Source organism: Triticum aestivum, chromosome 5B, assembly GCF_018294505.1.
Source record: "Triticum aestivum cultivar Chinese Spring chromosome 5B, IWGSC CS RefSeq v2.1, whole genome shotgun sequence".
NCBI classification, from domain to species: Eukaryota; Viridiplantae; Streptophyta; class Magnoliopsida; order Poales; family Poaceae; genus Triticum; species Triticum aestivum.
The window spans coordinates 335475912-335493071 of NC_057807.1; the positions used below are offsets into that span (position 1 = coordinate 335475912).

General features: G+C 47.0%; 1 protein-coding gene across 1 annotated transcript; it reads right to left on the reverse strand.

The window, feature by feature from the left end:
* Positions 1 to 9994: 9994 nt before the first annotated feature.
* Positions 9995 to 14393, reverse strand: LOC123116076 (probable flavin-containing monooxygenase 1). Its single transcript, XM_044537081.1, has 4 exons — positions 13887 to 14393; positions 11036 to 11449; positions 10601 to 10959; positions 9995 to 10494 (listed from the first exon to the last, which is right to left on the reverse strand). The coding sequence occupies exons 1-4, from the start codon at positions 14328 to 14330 to the stop codon at positions 10140 to 10142; spliced, it is 1572 nt and encodes a 523-aa protein (XP_044393016.1). The 5' UTR covers positions 14331 to 14393; the 3' UTR covers positions 9995 to 10139.
* Positions 14394 to 17160: the final 2767 nt, after the last annotated feature.

Genomic DNA, 17160 nt, shown 5'->3' on the forward strand with positions numbered 1-17160 from the left:
TCCTGGAGGGCCTTCTGGGCTTCGGCCTTAGCGGTCTTGGCACTCTCAAGAGCCAAGGCGAGCTCAGACTCTCGAGTCTTCGAGTCACGCTCCAAACTCTCATGTTTTTCCATGAGAGCCTGGAGATCTTGCCGCACCTCCGCCACCCACGCCTCCTGCTTCTCTCGCTCGGTGCGCTCCAAAGCCACACCGTTTTCGGCCTTGGAGACCGCCTCCTTTAGGGTCGCCACCTCGGCCGTGGCCCCTGCAACATTTACATTGGTCCTGTCATTATTTGCAACCAAGTATTTCTATATACATTTACATGTGGTACTACATACCCTCCTTGTCCTCGAGCTGCTTCTTGGCACGGCTGAGCTCGCTCTTGGACCGCTCGAGGCTTTCCTTCAATGCATTGACCTTCGCAGTCAGTGCGGTAGAGGTCAGCAGCGCAGCCTGCATTCCCATATTGACATATTTTAGTTAGACTCCCGCGTATATCTTTTTAGATCCTCAGCCCGGCTTTTCTTTCCGAACGCCGAACTGAGCATCAGGGGCTACTGTCTATGCGGTAACATTTTTATATGTTTTGAACACATACCTCAAAGCCTGTTAACAGACTTGTACAGGCTTCTGTCAGCCCGCTCTTGGCGGACTGAACCTTCTGAATCACCGCACTCATAACAATGCGGTGTTCCTCATCGATGGAGGCACCGTTAAGCACCTCCAGCAAATTGTCTGGCACCTCCGGATGGATGGAGGTCGCCGGCGTCGTAGGCTTGCCCTTCTTATGAAGGCACCACCTGTCGGACTCTGGAACCATTGATGGTTCCAGAGCAGCGTCTGGCCCGGGGCCAGACTTAGATTCCTCAGGGGCTTTACCCCCTTTGGGCCTGGAGTCCGGGAGGTCTCCTTGAGGCGCCTCCAGGACCACCTCCTCCTGGTTCAGTCCCTTTTGGGACTCCACCTCGGCGTCGTCCGTAGGGAGAGGGGAGGAGGCCGTCGGAAGTGAAGCACTATTCACATCTGACGAATCCAAGGAGTCGCTCGTCGAATCGTCGAGCTGAGCCTTGGGCGGACTGCATGATTAGATTCGGCATCAGAAAATGCCAAATAATGGAGGAGCGCCATAAGTTATTCGGATATCCGGATGCTTACGATTTTGCCAGGGGCATGACCCTGGATGGCCATTCCTCCCCGTCGTCTTCGGCATCGGAGGTGTAGTCCAGAAGGAGTGTTCTTCCCTTCTTGGACCCTCCGACCTCCCTAGTTGGGGCAGCTTTCCTTTTCTTTCCTTCCCCCATTGGAGGGGGAGAGGCTTCTTCTTCTTCCTCCTCCTCGTCCTCAGAGGCGGAGGGTGCTTCGGGGTTGTCAGGCGATGAATCCGACACCACCAGGCACCGGGAACTCTTTCAAGTCCCCTTGGCCTTCTTCTTGGCCTTCTTCTCCGGCACCACGTGAGGTGCCGGAACCAGCAGCTTTGTCAAGTGAGCGTCCGCTGGGTCTTCGGGCAAGGGAGCCGGACAGTTGATCTGTCCGGCCTTCTTCTGCCAGTCCTGTTAAAGAGATGGGGGTTTAGATCCCGCATAGAATCAAATCTATGAAAAACAAATACCCCGTAAAGGGAAAATTAAGCTCAACGTGCTGGCTTGGCGCTTGGCGCAGAATCCGCGATCCTCGGTGACGGGAGGGGAGACCTCGGAGCTCTTGAATAGCACCTTCCAGGCATCCTCGTGCTTTGTGTCGAAGAGCCGGGACAGAGTCTGGTGCTGGGTCGGGTCGAACTCCCACAAGCTGAAAGCCCATCGTTGACACGGGAGAATCCGGCGGAAGAGCATGACCTGGACTACGGTGACAAGCTTAACCTTCCTGCCGATCAGGTCTTTGATGCAGGTTTGAAGTCCGGTCACTTCCGCCGAATTACCCCACAGCAGGCCTGTCTCTTTCCAAGATGTGAGCCGTGTGGGGATGCCAGATGGGAATTCGGGGGCCGCTGCCATTCAGGGTCACGCGGCTCGGTGATATAGAACCACCCCGATTGCCACCCTTTGATGGTCTCTATGAAGGCGCCCTCGAGCCATGTAACATTGGCTATCTTGCCCACCATGGCACCTCCGCACTCCGCTTGGCGGCCGCCCACGACCTTCGGCTTGACGCTGAAGATCTTCAGCCATAGGCCAAAGTGAGGCTGGATGCGGAGGAAGGCCTCGCACACGATGATAAACGCCGAGATGTTGAGGATGAAGTTCGGGGCCAGATCGTGGAAGTCCAGGCCGTAGTAGAACATGAGCCCCCGGACGAACGGGTGAAGAGGAAAACCCAGTCCGCGGAGGAAATGGGGAATAAAAACAACCCTCTCATGGGGCCTGGGGGTGGGGATGAGTTGCCCCACATCTGGAAGCCGGTGTGCGATGTCGTCAGACAGGTATCCGGCCTTCCTCAGCTTTTTGATTTGCTCCTCTGTGATGGAGGAGGCCATCCATCTACCTCCCGCTCCGGACATGATTGGAGAAGGTTGAGGTGGGAAGTGCGGGCTTGGGCGTTGGAGCTCGAGCGTGCAGGGACGGATAAGCAAAGGAGGAAGAAGGCGTAAATGGAAAGGGTAGATCCTTATCCCCTTATATGGGCGGCCGAAACTACGAGCCCCCACCGGCCTAATAAAACTCGCTTATCTCCCAAGCGTCACGGTTAATGGCGCGATTGGGTTACCCACGCCCGTATCGATGAGAATCCCGGAATAAGGGGACACGATCTCTGCTTTGACAAGACGTGCCAAGGAACCGCCTCGCTAAACACGCTGAGGTGGAACAGTAAAACGATTCGAATAAAGGCTTGGCCGTGGCGTAATGTCACACTGCGGAATACGTCAGTAGATTAGATTTGTGCGGATATTATTCTCTCTACGGTGATATGTGGAACTTATTTTTGCAGAGCCGGACACTATCCTTGTGTTCAACATCTTCTATGAAGTATTCGGAGGAGGAACCCGCCTTGCAATGCCGAATACAACTTGCGCGCCGACTCGTCGTCATTGAAGCCTAGTTCAGGGGCTACTGAGGGAGTCCCGGATTAGGGGGTGTCCGGATGGCCGGACTATGACCTTTGGCCGGACTCCCGGACTATGAAGATACAAGATTGAAGACTCCGTCCCGTGTCCGAATGGGACTTTCCTTGGCATGGAAGGCAAGCTTGGTGATACGATATGAAGATCTCCTCCCATTGTAACCGACTCTGTGTAACCCTAGCCCTCTCCGGTGTCTATATAAACCAGAGAGTTTTAGTCCGTAGGACGAACAACAATCATACCATAGGCTAGCTTCTAGGTGTTAGCCTCTCTGATCTCGTGGTAGATCCACTCTTGTACTACCCATATCATCAATATTAATCAAGCAGGAGTAGGGTTTTACCTCCATCGACAGGGCCCGAACCTGGGTAAAAACATCGTGTCCCTTGTCTCTTGTTACCATCCGCCTAGACGCACAGTTCGGGACCCCCTACCCGAGATCCGCCGGTTTTGACACCGACAATGACCCTCAAAGCCGACAAGAATATTCAAGGTATAATCTCCAAGCTTGTGACTCGATCCATGTCTTCTTTTAAAGTCCTTGCATCGGCTCCTAATGCACACTTTGTTGAGGGTGGCTAAAGATAGCAACGTGGTGTTGGGATCGAAGGAGAGATCTCCCCTGGAGGTCATTGAGTGCTTTCGCGCTCAAGAAGAGGCGCAAGCAGCTATTGCTAAGGCCATAGCTCATCGGGATTTAGCCCGTACGGTCCAGGATGAGGTCCTTGCCGAGGACCGTGCTAAGGATTTGGGGGACTCTGCCAGGGAGACGACAGCTCCCTCGGATCGGGGCGCCTCGGGTCGGGGTCGGGGCAGAGGTCATGGCCGAGGCTGGGGCGCCCGGCCCAAGGCCATGAGATGCCATCACAAGAGGGGGCGGGGGGATCCCCCTTAGGGTCACAATGAAAGGCATCTTCTAGAACCTAAGGGGATTTGGCGAGAGAGATCGCCGGAGACAACTAATTGAATATACCCGGGAGCAACATCTCAATTTTTTTGGGCTGCAAGAAACAATTCGCTCCTCTTTCTCACAAATAGAGGTTGACTCTCTGGGAGATTCCACAGATTTCCATTGGGAATGGGTGCCGGCCAGGGGGCGTTCGGGTGGGATCCTCTTGGGCCTAAAAGAGAGATATTTGATGGCATCCTATTCTCTAGGGGGGGATTCTTTCTGAGTGTCGAAATGACCCAAAAGAACAATAGCTTCAAATGGGAGCTCCTGGTAGTTTATGGGCCGGTAGATCATTTGAGATCTTTGGATTTTTTAGGGAAATTTACCTTAAGGTGAACTCCTCACCGAATCCCCTGGTTATCGGTGGGAACTTCAATCTTATTAGAGGGGTGGAGGATAAAAGTAACCAGAGGGTTAATAATCAAGGCCTAGTGGACACGTTCAATGATTGGGTGGCGGACCTCCAGTTAGTCAAACTCCAACGATCAGGGGTGTGCTTCACTTGGACAAATAATCAAGAGTGCCCGGTTTGATGTGTGTTAGACTGGGTATTCATATCGTCTGAGTCGGAATCAAAATTCCCGACGTGTTCTCTTGTGGCTGAGACACGCCTGGGACCGGATCATTGCCCCCTTATTCTGAACTCTGGGGAGGAGGTCCGAAAACCACCGAGGTGCTTCTTCTTTGAACGCCAATGGCTGCTCCAGCCTGGTTTTGTTGAGAGGATGACTTGCATATGGGAGGATGGAAGGGTAAATAGGCCGCACCGACACGGGCCCCTTTGTGACGCATTAGATGAATGGCAACATTATATCCGCAGATCATGGCACCACCTCGGAGGGTGGGGTGCCAATGTGGGGAGCCAGCTCAGGACTCAGAAGGAGTCCTTGATGAGAGACATTAGAAACCTTGATGCCAAAGTTGATACCATGGGCCTGTCTAATGAAGAATGGGCAAGAAGATATGCTGCTGAGGATTAAATGGTTTTTATCCTAACATGTGAGGATATTTTCTGGCAACAGAGAGGGCAACAACGCTGGATTCTCAAGGGAGATGTGAGTACAGATTTTTTTCATGTTGTGGCAAATGGGAGGAAGCGTCGATGTATGATTACGTGTCTTAGAGAGGGGAATAGGGTTATAACAGGGAGCGCAGACCTTCAGGCACACATTGATGGGTTTTATAGGGAATTACTAGGGTCCACCTCTAGGGGTGCGACATCGTTGGGCCTGAATACGTGGGTCGGCCCAAGGAGAGTGTCCTTAAGTGATAACCAAGCGCTTATCCAGCCATTTTTTCTTGAAGAAATATCTCGTAATCTCAAGGCTATGCGGACTAACAAGGCCCCTAGCCCGGATGGGTTCCCGGTAGCATTCTATAAGAAATTCTGTAGCCTCGTGGGACCCCAATTTGTAAACCTAGTGCATGAATTTACCTCGGGGAGGATCAATGTGAAGCGGCTAAATTATGGGGTGCTAGCACTTAATCCGAAGGGCCAGGGTGCGGACAATATCAGGCAATACCGCCCTCTTACCCTTATGAATGTGAGCTTTAGGCTTTTTGCTAAAGGGTTTGCGTCACGGCTTGCTCCGGTTGCACATAAGGTGATTGGCCAAGCCCAAACATCCTTTATTAGAGGGCGAAGTATTCTAGATGGTGTGGTTGTGTTACATGAAGTGCTCCATGAGATTTGGACATTTAAGGAAGAGTTGTTTATCCTAAAGATTGACTTTGAGAAAGCATACGATAGGGTGAGATGGGAGTTCATTGAGGAGGTTCTTCGAGAGAAGGGATTTGACCCATTATGGACCAGTTGGATGTGCCAGCTTGTGAGAGGGGGCCAGACTGTAGTTAACATTAATGGCCACATAGGATCCTACATTAGGAATAAACGTGGAGTTCGTCAAGGCGACCCTATCTCCCCCCTTTTGTTTAATATCATCACCGATGCCTTGGCTGGCATCCTTGATCGTGTTAAGCCCGCGAAACACATATCCGGGGTAGCATCCAATATCATTCCTGGAGGGATATCTCATTTGTAGTATGTGGATGATACTCTAATTTTCATTAAGAATTATGAGAGGGAGAATATTAACTTAAAATTCCTACTTATGTGTTTCGAGGAGATGTCGGGCCTTAAAATCAATTTTGATAAGAGTGAAGCCTTTGTCACGGGAGGGAACTTGGAATCCCAACTCCGGGCAGCACATATGATGAACTGTGAGTTGGGGTCAATTCCTCTAAAATATTTAGGCATTCCAATCTCAGCAAGGGCCCTTCAAATGGCCGAGTTCCAGCCGGTAGTTGATAAAACGACGACAAGGGTGGAGCTGTGGCAGGGTAAACTGCTGGCGTCAGGAGGGAGGTTGTTCTTGGTAAATGATTGCCTAACAAATATTCCTATGTTTGTTATGGCCTTTTATCTTCTTCAAGATGGGGTGCATGATAAACTGAATATGGCGAGATCTTGCTTTTTTGGGCAAAAGAGCATCAAAAACAAAAGTACCATATGGTAAGTTGGGAGGATATTTGCCGACCTAAGGACGTGGGAGGCTTGGGGGTTATCAATACTAAGATTATGAATTGGTGCTTAATGACTAAATGGGCATGGAAAATTCTTAAAGGCCAAGGGGGCTTATGGCTAGATATATTTGTAAGGAAATATCTAACTCTAGGGCGGCTCAAATTTCGGAGGAATGCTAAATTGTCGCAACTTGCGAGGGATATTAAAAAGGTCCACCCTCTCCTCCGGCTAGGAACAAAATACCATGTCCATAATGGCAACTTAGCTTGCTTCTAGTCAGACCATTGGTTGGGTTCGGATGTGCTTCTGGACATGTATCTGCTTCTGTACGCCATTACGGACAATCCGAATGCTAGGGTAGCGGATATGTGGATCCATGATCATTGGGAACCACGTTTCCGTCACCCCCTAGGGCCTCCAGAAATAATAGAATGGGAGAGATTGCGGGATAGCCTTCAGCAGGTGCACATTACCTCTGGGCAGGATGAGGTCATGTGGCGCCTTGGTCCATCGGCGAGTTCTCCATCGGGTCCCTATACAAGGAAATTTTTAGGGATACCCCCCATGCGACTTGTGTCTGGCATTTGGAAGGCGCGACTTCTGGCCAAGATCAAGATCTTCTTGTGGTAAGCGGCACGCAATAGAATTATGAGCGGGGATCAAATACAAAACAGAAGGGGCCCGGGTCATGGGAAATGTGTCTGGTGCAGTGAGAGTGAGGACTGGGACCATATCCTGTTTCGGTGTGTTATGGCCCGATTTATATGGAGCGCAATTAGGGAGGTAACGGGCTGCACTTGGAACCCGGGTGACCTCACAACTTTCTACCCCTTGCAAGTAGTACGGTTGGGCGAGATAGAATAAACGCGTGGCCGGGCTTTGGAGCCATAGCATGGGCCTTATGGACCATTAGAAATAAAGCTTTGATTGAGGGGCAATTCATTCGACATCCGGCTAACCTATTATACAAACTAGTGTCTTTCCTACAGCTATGAAAACTGTTGGCAAGATCTCAGGACAGAGGGCACGTGGAGGTGCTCGTGACAAGAGTGTGGGCAAGGTGCACTGAGCTTCGGCGAGCTTCTTGAGAGAGAGCAAAGTCATGGACGTCTCCGGCTACCAGGACAACCTACTACTATTGCATTTAGCGCTCTTTGTTTCATTGCGCGTTGCGTCGCGTTTTGCTGGCTACGGCCTTGTATCCCTTTATCCTACATCTGCCGCACCTTGTTTGAACCTTGTTTGTACTCTAAGGGCCTCAGTTCAAGGCCAGACAGATGCCTCCTCTCTAAAAAAACTATTTAGTCCTGGTCTATTTTAAACCTTGACAACGTCCCAAACAGGGATTGTCTACGTGGCAAGACGAAACTCGGGATTGTTGACTCTAGTCGTACTGGGCCGGCCCAACAGACTGAACGTGGGTTTTTCTTCTTCTTTTTAGTAACACGAAATAAAAAAGATCTACAGGAATCGAACTAACGATCTACCGCTGCTAAGCTCCCACAGGATAGCCACCGGAAACATTAGCTGTTGTTGTTATACTGAGAGGCTCAAAATATTTATCCACGTACAGCAGCGTCGAGACTTGAAAGATTGTTTCAGGGCAAACAAATATTAAAACTGTGCAGGTGAGAACAAATTCTAGACCTCCGATCTTTTTAAAATTTGAACACTTTTGAAAATTATGAATACTTTTTAAAAAACCGAACATTTTTTGAAAACACAATCAATTTTGAGTGAACACTATTTGGAACATAAACATTTTTTGAAAAAAGGGGAACAAAATTTTGAAACTGCAGATTTTTCTAAATGTTTGTATAGTTTTATAAATTGTTTATTGTTATTAAGAAAATGTTAAATGTGCATATGGCAACATCTTACCGTGTCACATTTTTCAAAAAAAATGGTTTTGGAATTTCATAAAATTGGCGTTTAAAAAATATATTCGGTATTTCAAAATTGTTTACTGTTTTTTATGAAATGTTTCGTAAAAAATCTAAAAAGGTTTTCATATATGAACACTCATTTCTGTTCTTATATAAAAATACACGCTAAATATAATCGTTGGCAGCCTTCAATCCGATTGGCTAGGTGAGGCCTCTGCAAGTGCGACGTCCTGAGTTCTCAAGTAGTGTCAAACTCATTTTCTATGGCTGCTCTTAAATTTTGTCCCTCCTAATAATGCCTCCTTCCCATATAATCTTTGGCTTCTAACATTTCGGCACGAAAATTAGTGCAGCCGTTCGTTACCTGAGTTGTGTCTTTTTTTTTCGAGAATACCTGAGTTGTGGTTGGCTGGTAGAAGACAAGTGCGTGCGTAAATGAGAAATTATGATTACGAAAATGGAAAACAGAGGGGAAAAACAGAGCGAGCGTGCGAGCAACTGCGTTAATGGGTCAGCCCAATTCGTCCTAATGTCCAGCCAGCCCACAAATGATCCTTGCCACGTCGGTGAATACCAGTTAAACACCCTTAGGCCATGTTCGGTTGACAGGGTTGTGGAGGGGTTTTGACATGGATTAAGGTGGATTAAATCCTCTACAAGTCAAATCCCCCCCAAATCCCCTCCAATCCTCTTAGGGCAGGGTGTAACCGAACAAAGCCTTAAGGTTTAAAATAGACCGGGATTAAATAGTTCGGTGTGCTGATTTCCGGGATTGCAAGTTCAGGTTTTGATTTAGCTTTCGTCTATAAATTGAAGGTTTGTTTTGGACTTCTTCCTTTATTTATTGGTTGCTTCGCTTCCAGAACAACAATATAGTGGTATGCTGGGTCGGTGTGGATTTATGGGGCATAGTCTACGCACACCCGATTTAGTATTTTTTCTGAAAAAGTCAAAAAACTTGAAACCTTTTTACGACAAAATAGTCTAGCATAATACTCGTGTTTAAAGTTTTGGGATAAAATGAGTCATGTCATATTCTGAGCAAAAAAATAAAATCCTAGCTTAAAAAAGAGAAAAGTAACTTTTATATAGCATTGATTATGTCATGTTTTGGTCGGAATACATCATAATTTATTTTGTTCCAAAAATTTAAACATGAGTTTTATGTAGACCATGTATGTTTTTTTTTTTGAAAAGGAGAGTACTCCAGCCTCTGCATCATAAGATGCACACAATCATTTTATTAAACATAGAAAAAAGTTCAAGTCATCGAGTACAAGACAAAAGTTTCCCGCAAAAAAATAAAAAGAGTACAAGACAAAAGTAAAGGTGAAAATAAAAAGAAAACACGACCATGACAGGTCGGATCTGAGATTACGTAGCTCATCAACATAATCCATGATTGGCTCGCCGGGCAAAATGGTTTTAAAAGTATTTAACTATATTTTATTTTATCTTTCAATTCGGATGCGCACGCTCCCAGGTTCACAGTTGTATTTTCGGCTACGGGCCTTCAAAGTTGCGGCTTAAGGATATAACAATTCCATCATTTAAGCCAACTCAACGAGAAACATGTCGCTAGACTAGCCTTTGGTGAATAAGCATGATTTTATTTATTAGCTGGGCTACTTCCACGACAACAATATAGTATGCAAAGGGATAATCTTCCAATGTTGCAGCAGCCACCGCTAGTTTGACGCAGTTCGTCAGACATACAAACAATTGGTTGTTATTCTAGTTCCTCAGATTGACACCTGCGTAATCTGCAGGTTCATAGGGAATCAGCCAGTCAGCCAGAAATCCCTTCTTCCTCCTAGGCTCACACCCCATGTCCTTGCACAGCTGGTCGTTGTGCCAGATACCGACAGAAGCGACGCAAGATCGACGGAAGTACTCGCCCGAGTAGCGTTTCATGTATGCTTCCCATTCCTTCACATTTTCCTCCATTGATCTTATGGCAGGCAAACGAAATGCCCCATCAAGGAAATGCGCCAGCCATTTGGACCGTATCTCCGAGGTGTGTAGATCTCCCATGCTCTCTGAGTAGCCAATGATTGCTAGCTGAGGAATCCTGGGGTGAACACATAGCCTGTCACATTCCGTAAGAACTACGGTTAGTTAATGGTGCTGCATTGATATACGTATCAACTACTAGGTCAGTTGACTAAAATGAAAGGGAAAGGGTTGAAAGGAACCTGTAGAGAGGGACCGCAGTAGCTGGCATGCCAACAACGATCTCTTTGAACAGAGGTGAGGTGAACAACTCTCTGAGCTTCTGATCCCCGTTGTACCCGGTCGCAAAGATCACGACGTCGCTCTTGATCGGCACGGGCTCGCCTTGTATGATGACACCTTCTTTGCAGAAGATAAATTCGTTTGCTTTCTTGAGGATAATGCTTCCCTGCTCCACATTGTCGTAGAATTTGTCCGGCATTATTGCAATCAGCCATGAGCTGAGAGCTTGGAAGAAGCTGTGTTCCGGCATCATGCCATGCTTCCTCATGGGCACCGCCCACATGTAGTAGCTCTCAACAAACTTTGAGAGTATCCATCTCTGATCAAATTAAATTAATGCATGAAAAGGAGCCCTTAGTAGCATATAAAAAATACAGTGGCCATTATATACGTACCAAGGGTGACAAGAAGGTAGCCAGCAGGCTAAGGAGCAGCCCCTCTCCTGGCTTGTGAACTAGTAGTTCGGACAAGCGATTGAAGTACAAGAAAGGAACCGGGGCACCCCAAGCATATAAGTCAGGGATGATCCATCTCTTTGTCCGAATAATCATTGTGCAAGGATGTGTTGGGCCATTCATATTTGCGCACTCTGTGGCGACATCGAGAGCAGACTTTTGGTAGCCGACGACGGTGACGAGTTTACCTTTGATGAGCTCAGTGGCTTTTGCATCGTCCATGTTGGAGTAATCCATGGAGTGGATCACCGTGCCATTAAAGGCCTCCGGCCCTTTCTCCGGCGGGAAAGTTGGAATGTTGGGGATGCCACTGTACCGTCCAACGCATAGCAACACAAAGTCGGCCACGTGTGTCTAGATATGCCAGAAAAGATCAACGTTAGGCAAACCGTTGAGTCTAGCCACAATTTTTTCAGAAAAGGATCTAATTATTAGGGAAAACATATATGCATGTTTAGAGGACTAATTGACAAAAAAACTACCACATTTCACGTATCCGTCCCACAGAACTACCACATTTTGAAAACTGACCGAAAACTCCAGATTAATACTAATTTTGTGACAAAAAACTACCAAATTGAGTTGATGACCGTTTTTATGATTTTAAACTTGTTTATGACATGTGGGACCGGCAGCAAAGTCAACTCTGTTTATTTTGACCGTGAAGTTAACCGTTATGACAAATGGGACCCACACGTCATCATCAACCTTCTTCTTCCTTCCCTTCTTCTCTGTTTGACATTTCAACAAGCACCTTATGTGCATCGGGCAGCACCACCGTGCCGACGCATCGACGCCGGTGAGCAGCGGCAGCCTGTGGCACCGGCGACCTTCTTCCTCCTCCTCCTGCTCCCTGCTTCATGTGGCCTTGTCTGCGCGGCAGCGAAACGTGATGCTTGCTTCATGCCGTCACGCGCGACGAGCCACCCGCGGGCAACCAACCAGAGCGGCCGGGAGGGCGGCTGTCTTCACCGACGCAGCAGTCGTCCGCCTCCTGGTCGTGGCCAAAACCTAGCGTTGTGGTTGTGGTCGCTTCCCTCCTCCCGGTCCAAGCCAAGGTGGTCTCGCCGGCGCGTCGCCTCCGTGATGATGATGCTGGAGGACGCCTGGGGCTTCGGCGCATACCTCCGCCACCCTCCGCTGTCGGGGCTCGCGGTCGCTGGTCTCCCACATCTGACTGACGCCGCTGCATGCTGCTGCTACTCTCCCGCATCTGGACGGTGCCGCGGCCTGCTGCTTGTGCAGCATGATGGAGACGGTGGTGGTGACCGGATCCACGCCGGTGGCGTGCAGGGATGATGGTGGCTACCAGATCCGCGGCTCGATGCACCGGGGCGCAAGGAGGAGGTCCTCGGCGAGTGGCAGCATCGATTGATTTAGCTGACGCCAGTGTCCTGCTCTGCTGCTGGTAAGGTGTTCGAGGAAATGCCAACAAGAAGGAGAAGAGGAGGAAGAAGAAGGTTGGTGCTGACGTGTGGGCCGTTAGCCGTTAGCGCGGCAGCCGTCCCGACAGGTGGGCCAGCTCTGTCAGAAAGGGGTTTAAAATGGTTAAATCGGTCGTCGACTCGACTTGGTAGTTTTTTACCACGAAATTAGCACTAATCTGGAGTTTTTGGTCAGTTTTCAAAATGTGGTAGTTCTGTGGGACGGATACGTGAAATGTGGTAGTTTTTGTCAATTACTCATGTTTAGAGTATCTTCAACGGTTCCATATCCATAAACTTATACGTATCTAGTTTAAGAAAAGTTGGGCAAAAATAATGCTCCAATAAATCGAGATCTCATATAATCTGCCCAACTTCCTGTACATTTAGGAGAAGTTGACCCGTAATACTTCCCATAAAGTGTCAGCACGTCACCGCCATGCCCACTGTGCCGCCGCTGACCACCGCCATCCGTTGCCCACTGAACTGGGGTATGGTGCTTGATGAGGCTTGGAAGACCATGCCGTTTCGCTCAAGCCAGAGCATCCATTTGACGAGAAGCATGAGGCCATGCTTGAATCTATGGGACTATTTTTAGTCTGATTAAAATTAGTCTTTTTTAAAGGCTAAAGTTCCAATCGTCCCTAACTAAAAAGAGGGTAGAACTAGTCTTGAGACTAAAAAAATTTAGTCAGGGAAACCCTACTAAAATGTGGATTAGTCCTCTCTCTCCTCATTTAACTCCTCTCCTTTAACACATGCGAGTTCAGGATTGAAGGGTTTGGAGGATAATAAATGCTCATTAACTCATTTTAGTCTATTTAGTATTTGTATCCAAGCATGGGTGAGGCTAGCAAGTTTTAGTCCCACTACTTTTAGTCATGGGACTAAAACGTATTCAAACACCCTCTGAGTGTGCCAAATCCCGTCGCAGCTACTTCGGCAGGTGACGCTCCGCAGCAGGCCGCCATTCCTCAAGCTCCAGGTAGTCTGGCGCTCGTTGACCTAGACCGCATATTTCCAGGATCGAGGTCCCAACGGCCACCATTTATTTTTACCTCTAGGTTTGCTATTTTTACCTCTAGGAGTATATTTTATTTTTATTTTTGATGATTTCATTGCTATAAATTCCCGCGACAACGCGTGGTTTATCTTTTTAATTTGCCAGTTTTACTAGAACTCATTTAGATGAAATATAATTTGCATCTGGTTGCTTTGTGTTTCTAGTTTCGGCTTTGCTTTTGACTACAACGTGGATGGCACAAGGAAGAAAAAAAAAACATAGTGGCACGCGAACGATCGAGAATGCCTCGTCTTGGAGGTGAGGTACAACCAAATTTGAACTTAGATAGTGATCTTGCTCAAACCTCGACGTAGTCCCCGTGCTGCACGGTGATCCGCCACTCGCCTTGACCGCTGCCGAACGCCTCGCCGTTGCCGGCCCACTGCTCCCACGCCATCATCTCCTCCTCGTTGACGGCGCCGGAGTACTCCAGAGCGGTGACCCGGCTGCCGAACCTGACGCACTCTAGCACGCCGAAGTGGCGCGCGTAGGAGCACAGGTACTCCATGACCTGGTCGTGGCTCGGGTACAATTCCGGCACCTCCGGCGGCCACGGGAAGTCCGTGAACTCGTACTGCGGCCGTGGGGTCTGCAGGCGCGTCGTGGCGAGCATGTGCGCCCACACGCCGCCGACGGCGTCCGCCTCGGCCTCGAACACGACGGGCCGGAAGCCGCGCTCAAGCACGTGCTTGCACGCCGTGAGGCCGCTCATGCCGGCGCCGACGATGGCCATCCTTTGCTTCTCCATGGAACGCCTTGTTTTGTTGCTTGCAGAGGCGTGAAACACGCTTTGCTAGTGTGCTATGGCTATGCTATGACCATCTTGGCATTTGTTTCTGAGAGTCGTGGAGAACTAATATAGGCTAAGCTTGTGGCTGATCCTGGCCTTTTCTATTGTGTCGAGGGATCGATCGGAACCCAAGCGCCACCAGCCGGTCACGTCCGACGCTGCGCTAGAACCTAACGGATAGGGATGGCAATGGGTAGGGTATGGGCGGGTACAACCTCCTTCTACCCAAACCCATACCCATAGAAACTTTCTATACCCACCCACTTCAATATTCATGGGCATAAATTAATACTCATGCCCATACCCATTGGGTATCCTATACCCAATGGGTATCCGTTGGGTACCATATATAGCATTTAAATGTTGAATTTTTTTTGAAGAAATGAGTCTGAAATTCAAGTGATATGGGCGGGCATTATGGCACCAACATAATCTCCTCCGACGGGTGGCTTCTTGGAGGCATCAAGGAAATATGAGCAGTGGTTGGTGGAGGCCCGATGTAGTGGGAATGAGCAGTGGAATTGGGGGTCACTGGATCGAGAGTTTAGAGGAGTCCGATGGTGATGAGTCAAGATTTCATTGTTTCAAGAAGTTACATAGGACGTCAGAGGAGTGTCGAGCAGGCAATTGCAGGCCTATCATCTATGGCTAGTTTAGAGAATACAAGATTTAGGGTTGGGCCATACGAGTTAGATGCTTACCCCACATGTCATAGGAACAATTTTGATTTATTAATTTCTTTTGGGTATCCATTGGGTTATCCATGGGCGCAATTGAATACCCATGCCCTACTCATAGATTTTGCGTGTATGAATACCCATTACCCATGGGTACAAAATCTTTCCAAGTCATGCCCATGTCCATTGTTTTTGGGTAAGGTACCCGTGGGTACCCATACCCATAGGCAAAACTGCCATCCATACTAACGGAACTACGAATGCACACGGATTAAGCATTCTTCTAAGTTGCTCTATCCGTGTGGAAGATGCTAGGGACCGGATTGAGATTTTCATCAGCTTGTTGTGGTTCTCTTTATAAAAGTTAGGGACCCGTTTATTATTTTAGTTTCTTATCTTCTTTTAAGAAGCCGTGTAACACGATTTTGTTAAGGAAAAAATCCAAAATAAACCTTGAAGTTATACACGAAAGCTAAACCAAACCCCGAACTCTCGATCCCGGAAATTGGCACTCTGAACTCTCTAATCCTGGTCTATTTTAAATCTTGAGAGGACTTCGCGGTTATTTCTTGAATTTGGCCAGCCCAGTAGCACAGCCGCTCACGCGCGCACACTAATTTGTTTTTTCATAGTTTTTTTCTTTTACGTTTTCTTTTTCTTTTTTATGTTTTACACATGTCTAATTTTTCTTAGTAGCCAATATACATTTTAATGCACACATTAAATATTTGATAAACTTTTCATATTTTCAAATAAATTATGGACATTTTTATAAAACTACACAAACACTCTTTTACATGGTTCGACATTTTTCAATTTGCATACACTTTTTTGAAACACATGTCACGTATATTTTGCTAAGGTTATAACACATTTTTTTACAACACACAAACATTTTTTTACATTGTACAGAAAGTGTTCGCACTTTAAAATTTTGTTCAGGTTTCAAAAAAAATTATGTTTCAGAAAGTGTTTGCACTTTAAAATTTTGTTCAGGTTTAAAAAAAGTTTATTTTCAAAAGGTGTTCTCTTTTTGAAAGTTGTTGGTTTTTCAAAAGTATTCAAAATTTTCAAAAATACAATTTGTAAAATGTGCGAAGATTTCAGAAATAAATACGTTTTCAATACTTGTTTGCCCCTAAAAAAAGTTTTCAATGTTCGACGCTTTGGTTTCTGATTAAATATTTTGGGCCTCTTATTATGTAAGTCATAGTTGTCTGGTGTAGTGGCTAGCGAAATCAGGTCAACCTTGCAAGGTCCAAAGTTTGATTCCAAGGCATGTTTTTCTCTTTTGGAATTATTATGTCGTGTGTTAAGAAAAAGAAAGAAAGAACTTTTAAGGTGTGTGATAAGAAAAATTTAACTCGCTTTATGTCTAGTTAGCCGTCCCAGTCGAATCCGCAGCTAACAATCCGAAACATTTTTTCAAAACATTATTTACAAAATAATTTATGAACTTCCCAAAATATTATTCAAGAAATGTGACACAATTCTAAAAATCTGAACATTTTTCATAGCATGTGAAAAACTGTTGGAATTCTGAACATATTTTTGACAAAGGTGTTTTTTTTAAATTACGAATAGTTTTTAAAAATGTGAATATAATTTCAGAATTCCAAATATTTTTTTTAAAAACACAAAACGAATTGAATTCATGCCAAAAATATAAAACAGGAAGAATTTTTAACTTTTGAACAATTTTAGAAATGTGCGAAGATTTTTTAACTTCATGAATTTTTGTTGTGTTATAGTGGGCCGGCCCAAATTCTTGTCAGTGAGAGTAGCTGGTTATCCCGGCCGGGATTGTAGTATTCCCGGTGTGCCAAACAGATCTAGGGTCCAAAATAGACCAGGATTACAAGTTCATAGTGCCAATTTCCGGGATTCAAAGTTCAGGGTTTGATTTAGCTTTCGTCTACAACTTCGAGGTTTTTTTTTGGACTTCTTCCTTTTGTTAATAAGAGCATCTACAACCAGACCTAGCTAAGAGCATCTCCAGCCCCCCCCCCCCCCCGGGCTAGAAAAAAGCGCCGCTTGGGGGCGAACCGACGATATTTTTGAAGTGGGGGCGATCGGGTTCCCAACCGCCGCCCCCAGACGCCCTTTTGTAA

Excerpts from the sequence above, each read along its gene's own strand:
- LOC123116076 (XM_044537081.1), bottom strand. The coding sequence starts at position 14,330 with ATGGAGAAGCAAAGGATGGCCATCGTCGGCGCCGGCATGAGCGGCCTC. Across the intron at positions 11,450-13,886 it reads AGCACGGGGACTACGTCGAG|ACACACGTGGCCGACTTTGT; the intron begins GTTTGAGCAAGA and ends TGGCATATCTAG. Across the intron at positions 10,495-10,600 it reads ACTGCGGTCCCTCTCTACAG|GCTATGTGTTCACCCCAGGA; the intron begins GTTCCTTTCAAC and ends GGAATGTGACAG.